The sequence below is a fragment of the Chiloscyllium plagiosum genome, unplaced genomic scaffold (assembly GCF_037043375.1).
Source record: "Chiloscyllium plagiosum isolate Xiang-an unplaced genomic scaffold, Cpla_swu_hap1 HiC_scaffold_43, whole genome shotgun sequence".
In the NCBI taxonomy this organism is placed as follows: domain Eukaryota; kingdom Metazoa; phylum Chordata; class Chondrichthyes; order Orectolobiformes; family Hemiscylliidae; genus Chiloscyllium; species Chiloscyllium plagiosum.
In genome coordinates, this window is record NW_028270181.1 from 24,706,604 (window position 1) to 24,724,763 (window position 18,160).

The window sequence follows — 18,160 nt, forward strand, 5'->3', positions numbered from 1 at the left end:
ACCTTTCCAGTCACTCTTGCCATTCCATGAATCAGCCTGAGATATAAAAGTTCAACATCAATAGGTTCTTGAATTCAAGGAACCAAGGGATATGGAGATGAGATGGGAAGATGGAGTTGAGATCAAAGGTCAGCCAGGAACTTATTGAATGGTTGGGGGGGGAACGGGGGGGGGGGGGGGGGTGGGGGGGGAAGCTTAATGATCTCTCCTTATACTCCTATGTCTTAAGTTCCTTATGTTTCCTCAGCTGAGCTTAGGAGAAGCATCCAGGGAAGTGGTCTGAAAGTCATGAGAGTGGGAAAGTAATATGCCATTCTTAAATATTATCCAGATGTCCTTTAGAAAGGTCTGACGTCGGTGACTACCACAACTATGGTCAATTTTTACCATGACCTAGAGTCTGGACTTCTGCATTTACTCTGATCATAATGATGAATGTGAACATCTATCACAACAGCCCAGTGCCTTAAAGAGAGGACAGAGTAGGTAAAGAAAATCACAGAGAATTGTATGCATAACCCTCAATTCTCAGAAGCTATACAATCTCCCCCTAGTGTTGTAAATGGAGAATGTCAAGAACAAATACAATCTTCAGGTAAATTGGACAGCAGAGGGGTTGATTTGAGCAGAGACTATATATATATAAAACTCATCAATTTAACATTTGATTATATACCTCAATTTACTATTATTTACAATTAAGGAAAGTTTTTTATTGAGACGATTGTAGGTGCATGCAACGTGCTGCCAGGGAAGGTGGTGGAAGCAGATACAATAGCCATGGTTGAGAGAAATCTAGACAGATACATGAGCAGGCGGGGAATACAGTGATGCAGAATTGTGTGAGTGTGGGTAAAATGATACTACAAGTTTCCTGGCATTCTAGACTTGTGTGATCTGAGACACTTTTAATTGCTGTCAGGTTTTCATGACTTGCCGGTCAGGCAAGATCAGAGGTTTCTCCCCGATTCCTTATTGTGTAAACCTGGACACACCAATATCACAATGCCTTCTCTTTGGATCACCACAGGCTTACTTTGTGAATTTTCTTCCTCAATTGCCATTCTTCACCGTGGTGGGTAAACCTTTGATTCTTCCAGCAGATAGCTCTCGGCATATGTGGAAATCGATGACCTGGAATTAGAAAAACGTGAGTGGGTTGAAGTTTATGAAGATTTTAAGGATTGTTTACTGCAAGACTAGCTGATCTGGGCAAAGAGAAACTAGCATCTTCATTTTGATGCCAGCATTGGTTTTAGGGAGTTGAACAGATGTACCCCAAGCCAGGATGCCCAGTGTAAAAAGATTAACATCTCAAAGTGGCTGAGCTCAGATGGGAAAGCTTGTAATTTTTTTGTTTAGATTAGATTAGATTCCATACAGTGTGGAAACAGGCCCTTCGGCCCAACACACTGACCCTCCGAAGAGTAACCCACCCAGACCCATTTCCCTCTCACTAAAGCACCTAACACTAACACTACAGGCAATTTAGCATGGCCAATTCGCCTGACCTGCACATCTTTGGATTGTGATGATCAACATTAGGAAATGAACCTGCCAGAACATGACTGATTCATTACTGGTGAAATCTTGCTAGTGTACTTAGATGACACAGCCTCACAACAGGTATTGACACGATATTGTAGTTGCATTGGAGGGATTTATTTGCTGGTACAGTTGATCCAGTGAGTACTGGACTATTACTTGAATAATTTCAGGATCATCACTGAATTAGCAAGTGCCTTTTTCTCAGGCATAATAACTTGCCAGCTTGAAAAGAGAGCATCTTGGTTGGGGAAGCTCTTACACATCTAGAATGGCCATCCAGAATTTAGTCTAATGCACCTGCTGATTAGTAATTGAGACAATAGTTTTCCACTTCATGAGTGTTTTTTTCTTAATTTTCTTTTCACTATCAGCAAAATTATAACTAACTTGAATTGCTAAACTTTATTGAGGCAACGGTTATTCATCATTAATTACGAATGACCAAAAGAATGGAGACAAACTATTTTTGACATGGGCAAGGTATTCGGAAGTCTGGAGCACGATGGGACTTGGGAGTCCCAGTTCAGGATTCTCTTAAGGTTAACTTGCAGGTTCAGTTGGCAGTTAGGAAGACAAACGCAATGTGGGCATTCATGTCCAAGTGGAATACAGAGCAGGAGTGGTCTGCTGAGGCTGTATAAGGCTGTGGTCAGATGGCATTTAGAATATTGTGAGCAGTTTTGGACCCCCCCCACTATCTAAGAAATGATTAGTTAACGTTGGAGGCGATCCAGAAGAAGAACGACTTGGCATGAAAGGCTTGTCATATAAAGAGTGGTTGAGAATTCTGATTCTATATTCGATGGAGTTTAGAAGGATATGGGGCGAAATATCTCATTGAAACTTGCAGAACACTGAGAGACCTGGATAAAGTGGACGTGGAGAAAATGTTTCCATTCGTAGGAGAGACTGTGGATCCAAGGGTACAGCATCAGGGTGAAGGGGCAACCCTTTAGAACTAACATGAGCTGGAATCTCTTCAGCAGAAGGTGGTGAATCTGTGGAACTCATTGCCACAGAAGGCTGTAGAGGCCAATTCATTGAGTGTTCTTAAGACAGAGAGGCATAAGATCTTAATTAGAAAGGGGATCAAGGATTAAAGGGAGATAGCAGGAGAATGGGATTGAGAAATGCAACAGCAATAATAAAATGGCGGAGCACACTCGATGTCCCAAATGGTCTAATTTTGCTCCTATATCTTGTGAATCATGTACAGGCAAAAGGAATTAGTTTAGAATGGCATCACAGTCAGCAAAGACATGGTGGGCTGAAGGGCCTGTTCCTGTGCCGTATTGTTCCATGTTCTATATAAAACATATGACAGTTTGAATGCAGAGAAATAGATTTGATTACCGCACAAAAACAAAATGGAGACCTGACAGTGCCCCCAGCTGCAGGAGGGTGTAATCGCAACATGGTAAGTTTCCACCTTAAATGTGGACTCTGGAGTTTGTACTGGGAAATGTTGACAGAAAGCATATGGAAGTAGAGGTTTTAACCAAGTTGCAGCTAAATATATTGGTCCAGTTAATCATGATCAGATAAAGCCTTGCATTTAAGAGTTAAATTAAGGAGTATGAGATAAATGAGATTGATTCTGCATGAATTCCATATCTATTTTATCAATAGGCTTCAACCCCAATGATGTGCAGAAAGACCTAAGCCTACAGGTAGTGGAAGCTCCAGCATAGTGAGTAGAATCAGTCATAATTATAGTAATTGCTCTCGACTCTTGATTATATGCAATCTCTAAATGGATTCAATGCTAGTCCTAGGCCCGATTGAAGTCAAACACCATATTCATCTGAAACATCATCCTCTTGCTTTGTATCCAAATAAATAGGCCAAATGAAAGAGACCTTAGCACTTGCTAATCTCACAATTCGGAGTTCAACATTGATCATGGGTGTAAAACAATAATTAACCTGTCTCTTTTTACACTGAAAGCAGTGAAACGTGCTGGGACTAAAACATTCATGTTAAAACATGCTTTCTGAGATGACTGTGTAACTGGGTTATGTCTTCACAGCCTTGGAGATGTCAAGCCTGAGTTTGACCCAGACGTCATGAAGTGTGTGGAGACCCTCATGAAGCAACTGGCTATTTATTATAAATACCATGGGATTGACATATTGCCACCATTTCGTGACTTGGACAAGCTAAACCTTGGGACGGTGACAGACAATCAGGTAAGGCACAAGGAAGGAACACGGCTTACAAGTCGGATATTTATCTGAAGTTGTTAAAAAAATTAAGAGGTAGTGGCAACAGAAGGAATTGAAAGAGAAATGCTGTGGGAACATCAACAAACAGCATTAAACCTTGAGATTAGACAATGGGCCCAATTATTTCCTGCAATTCATATTTATTTGTTGACAAAGACTTAATGTTGGCAATTATTTTGAGAGGACTTGAATATAAAAGCAGGGGTGTACTTCCTGAGATTCTATAAGGCTCTAGTCAGAATACATTTGAAGTACAGAGGAACATCGATTATCCAAGTACCAATTATCCGAAAATCGGATAATCCGAAGGAGATCTGGAGGTCCTGATGGAAACATTACATCAAAGACGTGTTTCCAACAGTGATCGTGTTTTTTTGATTACAGTGATTAAACAGGCACCATCTCCAAATGACTCACTGCCTGCCCACTCTCTCTCCCCACACTTTCCATGGAGTTCTACACAGGGGTGTACCCTAAACCCCCAGTCCTCACATAATCTCTCCAACATTGTCCTGTACAGGGCAAAGGTGGAACCTGTCAAAAAGTTGCAGTAAAAATGTGTGTGTGTGTTCTATTTGGAGACTTACCCCACTCAGGCAGCTGCAGCAGCAGTCATGTTGTTGGTGTCCAGTACAGCTGCCCCGGAGAGGGGGCGGGGGTGGACAGGTTTTGGGGGTGGGGGGGGGGCCGGCAGGGGCCAGTGTTGCACAGGGTTGGGGGGGCGTTGGGGAGGGGGGAGGCATTGGGGGTGGGTGGAGGTGTGCACGGGGTTGGGTTGGGGTCTGTGTTGGGGGCGAGGGGAGGTATTGCACGGGGTTGGGGCAGCGGGGGCAGGGGGCCGATGTCGGTCAGGGGTGTGGTTGGGGGGCGAGACTTGGCACGCTGTGTGTTGCTGCCTTATCTCCTGAACAAGGAGCAGACTTTAAAAACTCCGAGCCCCAGAGGAAAGGCATTTAATCGATTAACCGAGTAATCGATTATCCGAACAAAATAGTGCCTGCCCATCACGTTAGGATAATTGAGGTTCCCCTGTATTGTGCACAATTTTGCACCTCATATCTCAGGAACAATGTACTGGCCCTCGAGCGTGTTCAGAGGAGGTTAATGAGAATGGTCCCAGGAATGAAAAGCTTAACGCATGAGAAATGTTTGAGGCCTTTGGCTTTATACTGGATGGAGCTCAGAAGCTTGAGGGAGAATTTAATTGAAACTTACAGAATACTGAATGGCCTAGACAGAGTAGATGTTGGGAAGATGTTTCCATTGATAGGAGAGACTAGAACCTGAGGGGATAGCCTGAGAGTAAAGGGGAGACCTTTTAGAACTGAGATAAAGAGAAACTTCTTCAGCCAGAGAGTGGTGAATCTATGGAATTCACTGCCGCAGAAGGCTGTGGAGGCCAGGTCATTGAGTATAATTTTCTTTATTGAAAAAGGTTTTTATTTTTTCACAAAATTATAGCAGTACAAAAGATAATACAACAATCTTATGGTACAACAACAATAACAATAATCCACGTACTACTCTACAGAACAAACCAAAACTATCACGGAGATTGCAATTCAATAAATAATTAAACATAACAAATTAAACTAAATTAACCTGAACTGAACTTAACTAACTTAATTTACATCTCTCGACGCTCGCCCACCAAGGCTCCACCAATGGGAGGATCAGCTAATATGCCTATTTATTCATTTATTCAGGCTTCCCACCCTTGGGGCCCCCGGGTCACCAAATCTGGCGGCCTTTGTGACTATACAAAGGCCCTAATCAGTGTGGTCGATAAGTCCCTGTCTATGTGGCTCAAGGAGGGCCGCCACTTCTTAAAGAATAGCCTTGTTTTCTGGTGCACCACATTTGTTAAAAAGTCCAGGGAGCCATACTCCATCACTAACCTAAGCCATTCCATAAGACTAGGGGGTTTTCCGAGATCCAGCTCATCAGAATGTTCTTCCTTGCACGTGAAAATGTTCAGTAACTTCTTCCCATTCTCATCTAGTGAAGGCAGGTTCAGCAGTCCCAGAAGGAGGGATACCAGATCCGCCTTAACTTGCGTTCCCAAGATCCTCTCCAACACATTCGGTATGGCACCCCAATACCTACAGATCTTATGACACAACCATAATCAGTATGTGAGAGTACCAGTGTCTGTTTTGCATTTAGAACATCTTGGGGATGCTCCTTTCTTAAATTTTGCTAGTCGTTCTGGGGCCAAATGGACCTTGTGGAGAATTTTTAGTTGCACAGCCTGCGCTTTATTGCAAATCAAAATTTTTTTCACATTCTCCCAGATATCCACCCATACTTCCAACGAGATTTCTGTTCCCAATTCCTGATTCCAGACTCCATAAAGTATTTGCATATCTTCCAGCATACCCCCTCTCTGTAGATGGTAGAGGATACTGACCGAAAAAGTGCCCGCACACCGAAGCACTCTTCTCCCCATGTCGGACTTATAGGGCCAAGACAAGAGCGTGGTCCTTACCTGTACGTAGTCCCAGATCTGGAAATAACAGAACAGGTCCCTACTGGATAACTCATATTTATGACTCAACTGGCCAAAAGACATGTCCTTCAAATAGATCTCACAGACAGGAGACTCCCCTGGCTTCCCACATTTTAGAGGCAGAATCCATTGATCCTGGCCTGAATCCTGGTGTTCCTACTAAGGGGGTGAATGGGCAGGTCTTATGTAAATTATCCTCACTTTCCTGCATCATTCTCCATGCTTTGACCGTGTTTATAACAATCAGACTTCTACAGTACTCAGCAACAGTTTTCATCTTATCCACAAATAGTAAATTGAGGAGGGGACATTTTGCCTGGGAGGCCTCAATGTCAAGCCATATTGATCTCGGGTCCTTACACGCCCAATCACTCACATAGGACAATAAGGAGCTTACTTGGTATCGTTTAAAGTCTGAGAGATCTACTCCTCCCAGTCCCTGTGGAAGTTGCAACTTAGCAAATTTAATAAGAGGATGCCTACGGTGCCAGATGAATGACCCAAGCCAACCCATTAAGCCTCCGCAGCACTTATCTAGGCAACAATAACGGCAACATTCCCAAAGGGTATAGTAGGCGAGGAAGAACATTCATTTTAATCAGAGCTATTCGACCTAACCATGATATCAGTAACCCTTCCAATTGCTGAAGGTCTTGTTTTATCTTCTCAAACAACTGTACAAAATTGGTTCTGCACAGTTGGTGAAGAGCAGAGGTGATAAAAATGCCCAGGTACAGGAACTGTTTTTGTGACCATCTGAAAGGAAATCATGTTCCATCTTCCAGGCCAGGTACTCCCAAAAGGGCCCCCACGGGCATGGCCTCCCATTCCATAAAATTAATTTTATACCCCAAAAACATACCAAACAAATTAATCTTTTGTATTAGATGGGGCACAGACTTTGTCAGGTTAGCTCAAATGAGAAGAACATCATCAGCATAGAGAGCGATTGTACACTCTCCTATTCCCACTTCTGGGGCAGCTATTATAGAGTCCTCTCCGAACAGCCTCCGCCAGTGGTTCAATCACAAAAGTGAATAGCACCGGCAAGAGAGGGCACCCTTATCGGCTGCCTCTCCTAATACAAAGTTTTATCCCGTTCGTAAAGACACCCCAATGGGATTGTGATATAACACTGCCACCCACGTGGCAAAGCCCACACTTCCACCCCCTCCACCACTTCCCACCCCCCTCCCCCCACCACCAACTAACCCCCCCCCCACCCCAAAGTTCCAAGGCATAAAAGAGATACGGGCACTCCACCCGGTCAAATGCCTTTTCTTATCTAAGGAGACCACCAAGCCCGGGATTGGTCTCTGCTGGCACGCCTGTACTATGTTTAACACTCTTCTAATGTTATTGAAAGAACTGTGACTCTTAATAAAACCTGTCTGGTCCTCCTTTACTATAGAACGCAGTACTTTCTCCAATCTCAACACTAGCATTTTAGACAGAATTTTAAAATCTACGTTCAGCTGCGAGATAGGTCTGTACGAGGCACAGTCCTCAGGATCTTTCCCTCTCTTAAGAATAAAAGAGATATTGGCTTCCCTAAGAGTCGACGGAAGGCAGTCCTGACTGTATGAATGATTATACATACCCGACATTGGCTCAGCCAACATATTGATAAACTCCTTGTAGAACTTGCTCGGGAACCCACCCAGGCCAGGTGCTTTGCCACTTTGGAGCTGCCTTGCTGCATCTCGACTCTCTTGTGTTCAGAAAGGAGGCCAAGTTCTCAAAAAAGGATCCCATCATTGCCAGCCCATCCTCATATCCCTCCACCCGGTATAACTCTGCATAGAATTTCCTGAATGTTACGTTGATCTTTATGGAGTCATGGGTGAGAGTATCACTACCCTCCCTAATGGAGAGGATCGATTGTGGGGCACTCTTCATCCTGGCCAAATATGCCAAGTATCTACCTGGCTTATCACCGTACTCAAATAATCTTTGCTTTGCGAAGGAGACTTCTCTCTTCTCTGCCTGAGTGAGTACAGAGTTCAGAGCAGCCCAGAGAACCGTAACCCGCTGCAAAATACTCACAAGACGGCCTGTCATAGTACGCCTCCTCGGCTGCCTCCAGCCAGGCCTCAAGTATATACTGCTGCTCTCCCCTGTGTCTCTTCCTGGTCGCTGAGTATGAAATAATTATAACCCATTAAATAAGCCTTGGTGGCCTCCCAGAGCACCAACGGATTACTGGCCGTACCTGAGTTAATGTCCCAGGAAGTCTTAAACTCCCTGGTGAAGTGCTCAATAACCTTGCTGTCTTTCAACAGAAATGGATCCATGCATCAGTGCTGTGTACCTGTACCATTACCCCTGACCTTAACCTCCACATACACTGCCGCATTGTCCGAAATGGCTATATTCCCAATTCTGCAGGATAATATCGAATCCAGAAAGATCAACAGAACAAAGAACTTATCTATGTGTGGCACTTGTGCGGGTTGAAGTGAAAGGTAAAATCCCCACCTTTAGGGTGAAGACACCTCCACACATCTACCAGCCCCGACTCCCCACACATGTCCACCAACTGCTTGGGTTGCGGGGAGGTGCCTGAGAGACCCCTTGGCAACAAATCCACCTCAGGATCTATGAGACGATTAAAGTCTCCCCCCTATAATTGTATGGTACTCCCCAAGAGCCATCAAACTAGAAAGTGCATCAATTAAAAATTTGAGTGAGTTTGCAGGGGGGCAGTAGACATTCAAGATGCCACACTCCTCCCCATGTATTAAGACTTTGAGGATAACAAACCATCCACGTTTATCATAATTTGGTCTTTGACTGGAATGGAAGGTTATTCCATATTAATATAGCCATTCCTCTATTTTTATAATTGAAAGATGAAAAGAACACCTTGTCAAACCTTCCCTGCTGTAGCTTTAAATGCTCGTTATCATTCAAGTGTGTTTCCTGTGGCAAAGCAAAATCAACCCTCGCCCTTCTGAGATTTGACAGCACTTTCTTTCTTTTGACTGGTGAGTGACTCCCCCTTATGTTCCAGGTGCAACATCTAAACAAACAACTAGCCATAACAATCGAAAGTGGCCCATGCCCACCCAAGAGGAAGAGGCCCAGTCTGGTGTGCCGAGTGGAGACAAAATAGGATTAATGAAGTCTAGAAAATCCCACTACAAACACTAAGAAAACAGAAACTCGAACTAAACTAAACAAAAACCCAGCAGCTGGAGACATCCCCCGCCTTGCCCATAGGGAGCACTCATCCTACTTCCTAATACCACCATAGCTCCTTTCGGCTGGAGCCATGCCCCAAACCCAAGCAATACAAAAACAAATAAAACACGTGTAAGCTAAAAGTGGGCTTCCAGTCCAACCTCATCCCCCCACTTCATGCGTCAACCCTGTTTGACCACCCCAAGCCAAGAACTAACAAAGGGATAAACAGGAATAAGCAAAACAAAAGCACAAGAAAGGAAAAGTGAGATAAGAAAACATCCCCAACCCCACTCATTCTCAAAACAGAGTCAGGTATATAAAATAAACAACTGAGAGAGTAAAGGATACACTATTGTCCATAATATTTAACCCAGCCAGTCTGTTTTAAAGAATCCAAAAAATCCTTTGCCTTCTCTGCTGAGTCAAAGTTATACACGGACTCTCCATGGCCAAAGCACAACACACCTCGGTACCTTACTGCATATTGGATGTTCAGGTCTCTCAGCCTCTTTCTTACTTCATCATATGATTTCCCTTTTCTAATCACAGCCCTAGAAAAGTCTTGAAAAAAACATAATTTTCGATCCCTTGTAAGTTAGGGCCTATGAGTCTTTCCCCAGCATTCTGGAGGCTTCCATAACCATTTGTTTCTCTTTATTGCACTGGAATTGCGCTAGGACAGGGCAGGGGTGCTGACCCAGCCCGGGCCTACGCACCATGATCTGATGGGCCTGCTCCATTCACACTTAGCCTGACTTGACTCCCAGTGTCAGGAGCTGTGGGAGCCATTGCTCCAGGAAGCTGACCAGGTGCTCACCTTCTTTGCTTCTGGCAGCCCGAGTATATGTACGTTCTTTCTTCAACCTCGATTTTCGAGGTTGTCCATCTGGTCGATTAAGGACCGCACCTGACTTTCCAGCGCCTGGATCCGCCTCACCGAGGTCTCTGCCGCTACAGTTCTCTGTTCGACCTTGCCCATGTGTTGATTAAGACGTTAGATGGATCTCCTGCCCATGCTTTTCTGGCATGGCAGAGATTGGTTCCAGTCCGGTGCAAGACTCCTCCAGCGCTGCGTCGATCTTCTCTCGGAATTTCACCAACTCCAAGACTAGGTTCTGCTGCTCCAGTGAGATCAAAGGCACCTCCGTGGGAGTCAGCGCTATGGCGGCAGGTGTGTCCATTGCTGCAGGGGAGTGCCCTGCAGTCCTCGCAATCCCTTTCCTTTTGTCATCTTTTCCTTCTGTAAACATTAAAATCAACACTTAAAGGTTAGGGGGGCTTGTTTCTGATGAATCTTTTCAGAAATGGCTAGTAAGGGGAGGGTGGGAGCACCACTTTACTTGGCTTATGGTGCAGAGCCCAGCCAGGCAGAACTGTTAGATCGCCGCCATCTTGGATTCCCCCACCATTGAGCATATTTAAGACTGAGATAGTTAGGTTCTTGAGAATCAAGGGGATCAAGGGTTGCAGGGAGAAAGTGGGAGAATGGGTTGAGAAACATAGCAGCCATGATTGAATGACAAACAGATTTGAAGGGCTGAATGGCCTGCTTTCTGCTCAAACATCTTAGGGTGTTTTTTCTCCACACCCATAGAGCCTGATGTTGTCTGCATTTTCCACTGTGTGTGCTATTGAAGGTGGGATCTCAATCTCGAGGGTTGGGTTGTCCAATGTTTTGCATTGGAGGAACTACATTTCGATTTTCCTCCCACATGGGGGAGCCAGTGAGCAAATTTCAGAAAGTTAGAGTTTCCCGCAGCCGTAAACATGAATTTCAGTAACAAAATCCCAAAGCAATGAATTATTATTTTAAACATTTGTTTGTGATTGTGGGCATTGCTGCTGAGGTCAGCATTTATAGACCATCCCTAATTACCCAGAGGGCAATTAAAAGCCATCCCATATTGATGTGGGTCTGGAGTCACATGTAGGCAAATGTCGAGAACAAAGCAAGGGGAACAAATTATATTTTGCTCCAAGTAATAATTAATTCTTCCAGGTAGAAGGATCATACCAATAGTCAACTGACAATATCTACTTCTAATGATGTTGTATTGAAAAGTGCATCGTGGAAATTCTAAACACTGAAAGGAAAACTAAAATTATTATTTACTTGTGTTCACACCTTTTGTTTTTCCTTAGATGGTAGATTTCCTTCCCAAAAGAACATTAGTGAACAAGATGGGTTTTCAGTACAGTGCTCCCCACTAGGTTAGGTTTTTATTGAGTTCAAATTTCACCATCTGTCATGGTGGGATTCAAATCTCTAACTCCAGAACATCTGTCGGGATTATTTGTCCAGTGATATCATCAGTGCCTCCTTTCAGTGACTAGTAAAAAGAACTGATTACATTTTATCGCAGAAGTGTCAAGCAGCAGAGCTAACTGATTAAACCTTTAGTAGTGATTGGAATTGTAGTCAGGTGGATCTCATTGACTAGGAGTTCCCTAATTGGAGTTGTTAACTTGGGCCAATCAGGGAGTCCTGGCTGACATATAAACAGGAGATTCATAATTCTTTATTTATTTACATAATCCTTAATTTTTCATCCAGGTTTAATTATATAAATATATATGTAGAGAGAGAGAGTAATATAAACTTTCAGAGAATATCTTGTGAATGGGGTTCTGGGGCTGCTCAAATGGAGCTGAGGCTGGACTGTCTCAATGACAGCTCGGTCACCTGCGACACCCCCAACAGCTCGATGTGTGAGGTAATTTGACAGCAGCTGAGGACCTTTGTAAATAGCTGGGGATCTGGTCAGGTTGCTTGATCAACACCCAGGGGTTCAGCATTCACACCCAATAAAATTATAATCTTTCAGCTTGGCATCTCTGTCAATTCAGCCTTGCTTAACTCGTGCTGAGGACAGGGGAGATGTGGATGCAAACTGTGAACATTATATAAACATCAACATCCTCAAAAAAACCCAGGAGATTCAGAGACATCCAGTTCACTCTGAGAGCTGGAAGTGGGGGAGCTAGGTCAGTGTCAAGGACACTCCACGTGTGAATAAAGGGTGATTTGGTGACAGGATATCAGCCCCTCTGGAGTTATTTCAACTTTCATGCCAACTCACCATAGCCCTCAACCCTGCAATACTTCAAATATCTACCCACCTCATTTTAAATTAAAAAAAACAGGAGATTCAGGTGGTCTCCTCAGTCCAGGAATTGGCTTTGAGCTGGCTGGTGTACAGCACACATGTCAATAAAGAATGACTTGGTGACAGGATACTGGCCTCTGTGCTGTTATCTCACTTTGCCTTGCCTTTTTGATTAAGAAGTAGAGCTTAAGACAAAACCAACTAAGTCAATACACTTGATCACCAGGGAAAAGGGTGGGGACTGGGGCTGAGCGAAGGAGTTGGATTTAATTAAACTGATCTTGGTTTGCCCCTGGGGCTGGGGCACACTCTCAACTCAGTGGAGTTTACGCAAAAATAGGTTATCTTTCAATCTGGGTTTACCTCCTCTCCCAGGCTGCCAAAAGAAGGAGGCAAAGCGTCCAATTCCATCTGACTGGTGCGCCCACACATTCACCCACACCTATCCTTTCAAATATGCATTTACTCACCAATTTACCCACTCAGTCACACTCACTCACCCACCCACCCATTCCCTCACTTGGGAGGTTTACTGATGATTATTGCAGAAGAGTAGTATGGTACTCCTGTTCTGTCAGGCTGTTATTACAACTACCACTCAGTGGTTAGCACTGCTGCCTCACAGTGCCAAGGACCTGGGTTTGATTCCACCCTCAATGACTGTCTGGGTGGAGTTCTTACATTTTCCCCATGTCTGCTTGGGTTTCCTCCCACAATCCAAAGATGTGCTGGTTAGGCGGATTGGCCAGGGAAATGCAGGGTTACAAGGAGAGGGGGGAGGGCGGATCTGGGTGGGATGCTCTTCAGAGGGTTAGTGTGGACTCAATGGGCCGAATGGCCTGCTTCCACACTGTAGGGATTCTCCGATTCTATGACTGAGTAGAGGGTACTGAAAAGTGAGATTCTTGGGGGCACACAGCAGACATGTTCCTCCAAAAATAAGCATGTTACTGCAAATACACCCAGTTTATAGAAAAAAAAAGGGTTCATGGATTCAAGCCAAATGCCAGATGGATTAGAGAGACATGAGGACAAACATTTTGACACAGACGGTGTCTGGAATGCACTGCCTGAGTTGATGGTGGAGGCAGAGATCCTAAACTGTTTTAAAAATTACCTGGACCTGCACCTTACGTGCTGTAAGGAGAGAGACAGATTTTAAGCTGTAGGGCTATGGGCCACGTGCAGGAGGATGGGATTAGAAAGGGCATCTTTGGGGTCGGCATGAAGAAGATGGGCCAAATGGCCCCCTCCTGTGCTGGATCATTTCTAAGGTTCTCAGGGAATTCCCCGGAAGGAAAGTAACCATCAGTAGAGGTGGGTGACTTCATTTGGAAAAGACTTGGGGCTTTTGGTTCTTTGTGAAGATGAAGGCTGTGAAATTTGTTTGTCTCATGTAACGAGATGATAACACACTCAATGGCAAAACCTTCTGCTTGTTTTAAAGTGAACTCTCTGAGGGTTGTTTGTTTTTATTATGTCTGTCATCCAAGACTTCGAAATTCCATATCACACACACCGATATATTTACAATTAATTCTATGGTGAAAATATATAGTTATTCAGTAAGGTAATTACACATAACAATTCCATACAACTTGATGCCATGCCAACCTATAAAATGCACAGTGATTCACTGCCAATTGTTGGAATATAGCATGATTTCCTGCTACTTTCTCACATTATTACAGAGTTTAGACTCTTTGTGTAATGTGTTTCTGCTCGTGAATTTTCATCGTTAAGTTATCTCAAGTTGGGAAACTAAAGTGAGTTTTGGACTCCACACGCATTAGAAACAGAGTGGTATCTGCCCAAATTCAACGCTAAGCATCAGTTACAGATGAACAGGGGTGAAGGAGGGAAATGGAGAGAAAATGAATTCACTCCTTTGGTCCAGGCCTAATTTTACTTTGGAGCTTTGGTTGCATTACTTTGCGACTGTTTGATGCAAGTTATTTTACTTCTTGCGCTGACTGTGTGCATTTATAGGTGAGTGATTTTATGTGTTTCATGTTTTGTCCAGCTCTGTTACATAGTACATTACATAGAGTATGAAGTGGCTGCTCTGTTGTAACCATTGCATGCATGTGTATTATTTGTATTTACATCTAGTTTGCCCAATATCCCATGGAAGCAGAGATGTATCAATGTTTAGAGAGTTCACTAGAGTAATTCTACGTTAATTTCAAAGATGAAAAGCTTATTTTATGTGGAGAGATGGAGCAGTTTAGGCCACTCTAACTAGAATTTAGAACAATGAGGAGATCTAATTGAGATACAGTACATTGCCAGGTAACCGAGAAGTGTTCAATAACTGGCACTCAAATTACCTCTTGTTTACGATAGATTAAATACTCGGATAACCGGCACTCGTAAATTACCGCTTGTTTACGATCAGATCGATTATCCGAACGATCGATTATCCACTTGGCTTATTGGAATAATTGAGGTTATTTGTTTATAAGATGCTGAAGGGATTGACAAAGTAGATGTAGACGTTTCCCCTTGTGGGACAATCTCGAACGAGAGATCATAGATTTAGGATAAGGGGTAGCATACTTAAAACATGAGGAGAAATTACTTCTCTCAAAGGGTGGTGAGTAGTTGGAATTCACTATCACAGAGTACAGTGGATACCGGGACACTGAATATATTTAAGGAGGAGAGAGACAGATTTTAATTAGCAGAGAGTTGAAGGTTTGTGGAGAGTGGGCAAGAAAATCTATTTGAGACCGCGATGAGATCAACCACGATAGTATCCAAATGGTGAAACAGGAGCTGGATTGTCTAGTCCTGATCTTAGTTCTTATAACCCTATGCCTTCAGATTTGTGATTTTTAACTGGCAAGGCAGTAGGCTGTTTCACTTCACATGTGGGAGCATCCATGCAAGGGTGTAACTTTACACCGCTGAGAACTGACTGGATTTTGCATTAAAAAAAATTACTTGAAATGACAAGACGACTGCTTCAACTGAACAGTCTCTGTGCGTATGCCTTCTCCACATAACATTTGACCAATCCATTTGCCATTCCTGTCAAATATTTTTCCTTTTCATTTAACCTAGGGTTCACTCTCTGCTTCATCTTTGTGAGTATCATTGGCAAAGGCAGCATTTGTTGTCCATTTCTAATTGTCCACTGCCTCGACCCGCTGCAGTCCACCTGGTGTAGGGATTACCCATAGTTCAGTTAGAAAGGGAATCCCAGAGGTTTGATGTAGTGACAGTGAAGGAAGGGTGATATATCTTCAAGGCAGGATGGTGCATGTCTTGGAAAGGAACTTATAGGGGAGTGGTTTTCCCAAGTATCTGTTGCCCTTGCCCTTCTAGACAGTGGAGGTCGTGGTTTTTAAGGTGCTGAAAGTACCTTGATGAGTCACTGCAGTGCATCTTGTAGATGATAAACACTGTGTTATTGGTGGAGGGACTGAATGTTTAAGCTGATGATTGAAGTGTTGGTCAACCAATCCTGGATGTGTTCAGCTTCTTGCATTTTGGGGGAGCTTCACTCATTCGAGCGAGTAGAGGGTTTTTCACTGTATCTCTGATTCATGACGACAGGGTGGTTCAGCTTCTGGTCAATGGTAAAACCCAAGATGTTGATTGTGAATCTGTGGAATTCACTAGAATGCCACTAGGTGGTAGGACACTGAATAAATGTAAGGAGGAGATAGACAGATTTTTAATTGGTTATGGGTTGAAGGATTACAGACAGCAGGCAGGAAAGTGGAGTTGAGGCCAAGGTGAGATCAAACATCATGCAACAGGCTTGAAGGGCTGAATGTGTGGTGCTGGAAAAGCACAGCAGGTCAGGCAGCATCCGAGGCATCAGGAGAGTCAAAGTTTCGGGCATACGCCTTTCATCAGGAAGGGGCTTTTGCCCGAAACACCGATTCTCCTGCTCCTTGGATGTTGCCTGATCTAATATGCTTTTCCAGCACCACACTCTCAACTCTAATCTCCAGCATCTGCAGTCCTCACTTTCACCTTGAGAGGCTGAATGGCCTACTCCTGCTCCGAGTTAATGCTGTGATGATAATGCTGTGGAACATCAAATGGAGGTTGTGCTAAAGTTGGTCACTCCCTGGCACTTGTGCATTACGAATGCTATTTGATTGTCATTTGCTCAGACCATGAAATTACTTTTGAAACTCGGTCACTGTTATGTGAAGAAGTCCAATATAAATGTGAGACCACTTGCTGGCTTCCTGTGTGGGTTAACAGATCCTAACATAATGTAGCTATTTATGATTAACCTGAACTTTCTCTTCTGTCTCTACCACAGTTCAAGCGTGCTTTGATACGTCCTGTTGGTCTGACAGATGAGATGGTGTCAATAATTGGCTCTCACTACACAGTCCCAGACAAACCTGGCTTCTTCAATTACCTCAACTTTTATAATGACATTCTCGACAGGATTAAGACCATGGAGACTGATCACACTGGCAAACCTCCCATTCCCTACGGCTATTGGCCGCCTGAGGTATGTGGTATGACACCGGATCAAGGTTTAAGTTTGGTTTCAGAGTTTGGTGTTTCTTTTGGTGTTTGACCGTCTGAAGCTCTCTCCAAGGGCAGCAGCACTGACATCAAGCTGCCACACATTTTGAGTCACCATGGGCCGCATATTGCATTTTGTTTGGTTATAAGTGTGAGTCATATTGCGACTTTTGAGGGATTCTTGCCACAAGGTACAATGGGCTTTACCTGATGCACCTCATTTACTGTACCACCGCACGGCATCGCAAACATCCGATTCCAGCCCCATCTTACCACATGCCTTTCCCCGAACAACCCTCCACTGAAAGACCAGCATCCCTTGCACCCATGCCATCTTGCAGTGCATCCGGAGAAGCACTGGCACTCTGTTGAAGGTCCGATGTAGCGAGGAAAAGGGGAAGATGGTGCTGCATCTCTCTGGCAGGGACCTGGAACTCAGAGTGAATGGAGCGGTGCAAAGGAAATCTAGCAGAGGAGGTCACGCCCCAGACTTTGGCAGCCTGGTCCGAGATTGCCACCCGGGTCAGTGCCATCTGCACCATTTGGAGAGATAGCCAACAGTGTCACAAGAAGGTCAATGACCTTCAGTGGTGTTGGCACTCAGAGGTGTGCTCCACATATGCAGAGGGGGAGCAGGGACAATGAAGGAGAGACAGGGATGTGGGATGCAAAGGTCCACATTGCCCAGAAGCTGCATCAATGTGGTGAATCATGTGACTGGCTGCTTCTCTCCATGGACAGGTTGGCGGTTGCCATGGAGAGCCAGGTCCAGCTCCCTCATACACACTTACACTTGATCGCCACAGCCATTGGACTCCAGACGGAAGACATAGCAAAATGGGTTTGTCAGGGAGTGGTGAGCTCTCCAGGTACTACTTCCTCCTGAGGAGACAGGGCAGTACCAGGGACACCCCGCTCACAGATCCCTCAGAAGTCTCCACTCAGGACACCCCAGAGTTGGCCGGGCCTTCCACCCCGACTCCGTACCTTGGAAGTTGCAGTATTGAGGATTCATTTGCCTTTAGCAAGAAGTCTCGGCTGTGTCTATGGCTGTTCAAAAGCCAACATCCCTAGGATTGACCTAT

General features: G+C 44.3%; 1 protein-coding gene across 1 annotated transcript in view; it reads left to right on the forward strand.

Annotated features, from left to right (window-relative positions):
• The first annotated feature begins 3,614 nt into the window (after positions 1–3,614).
• LOC148137455 (uncharacterized) overlaps positions 3,615–18,160 on the forward strand; it is a 69,351-nt gene continuing 54,805 nt past the window's right edge. Inside the window, exons 1-2 of the mRNA XM_087982385.1 lie at positions 3,615–3,737; positions 16,861–17,058. Of these exons, the coding sequence (XP_087838511.1) occupies positions 3,615–3,737; positions 16,861–17,058 (321 nt within the window). The remainder of the gene's footprint in view (positions 3,738–16,860; positions 17,059–18,160) is intronic.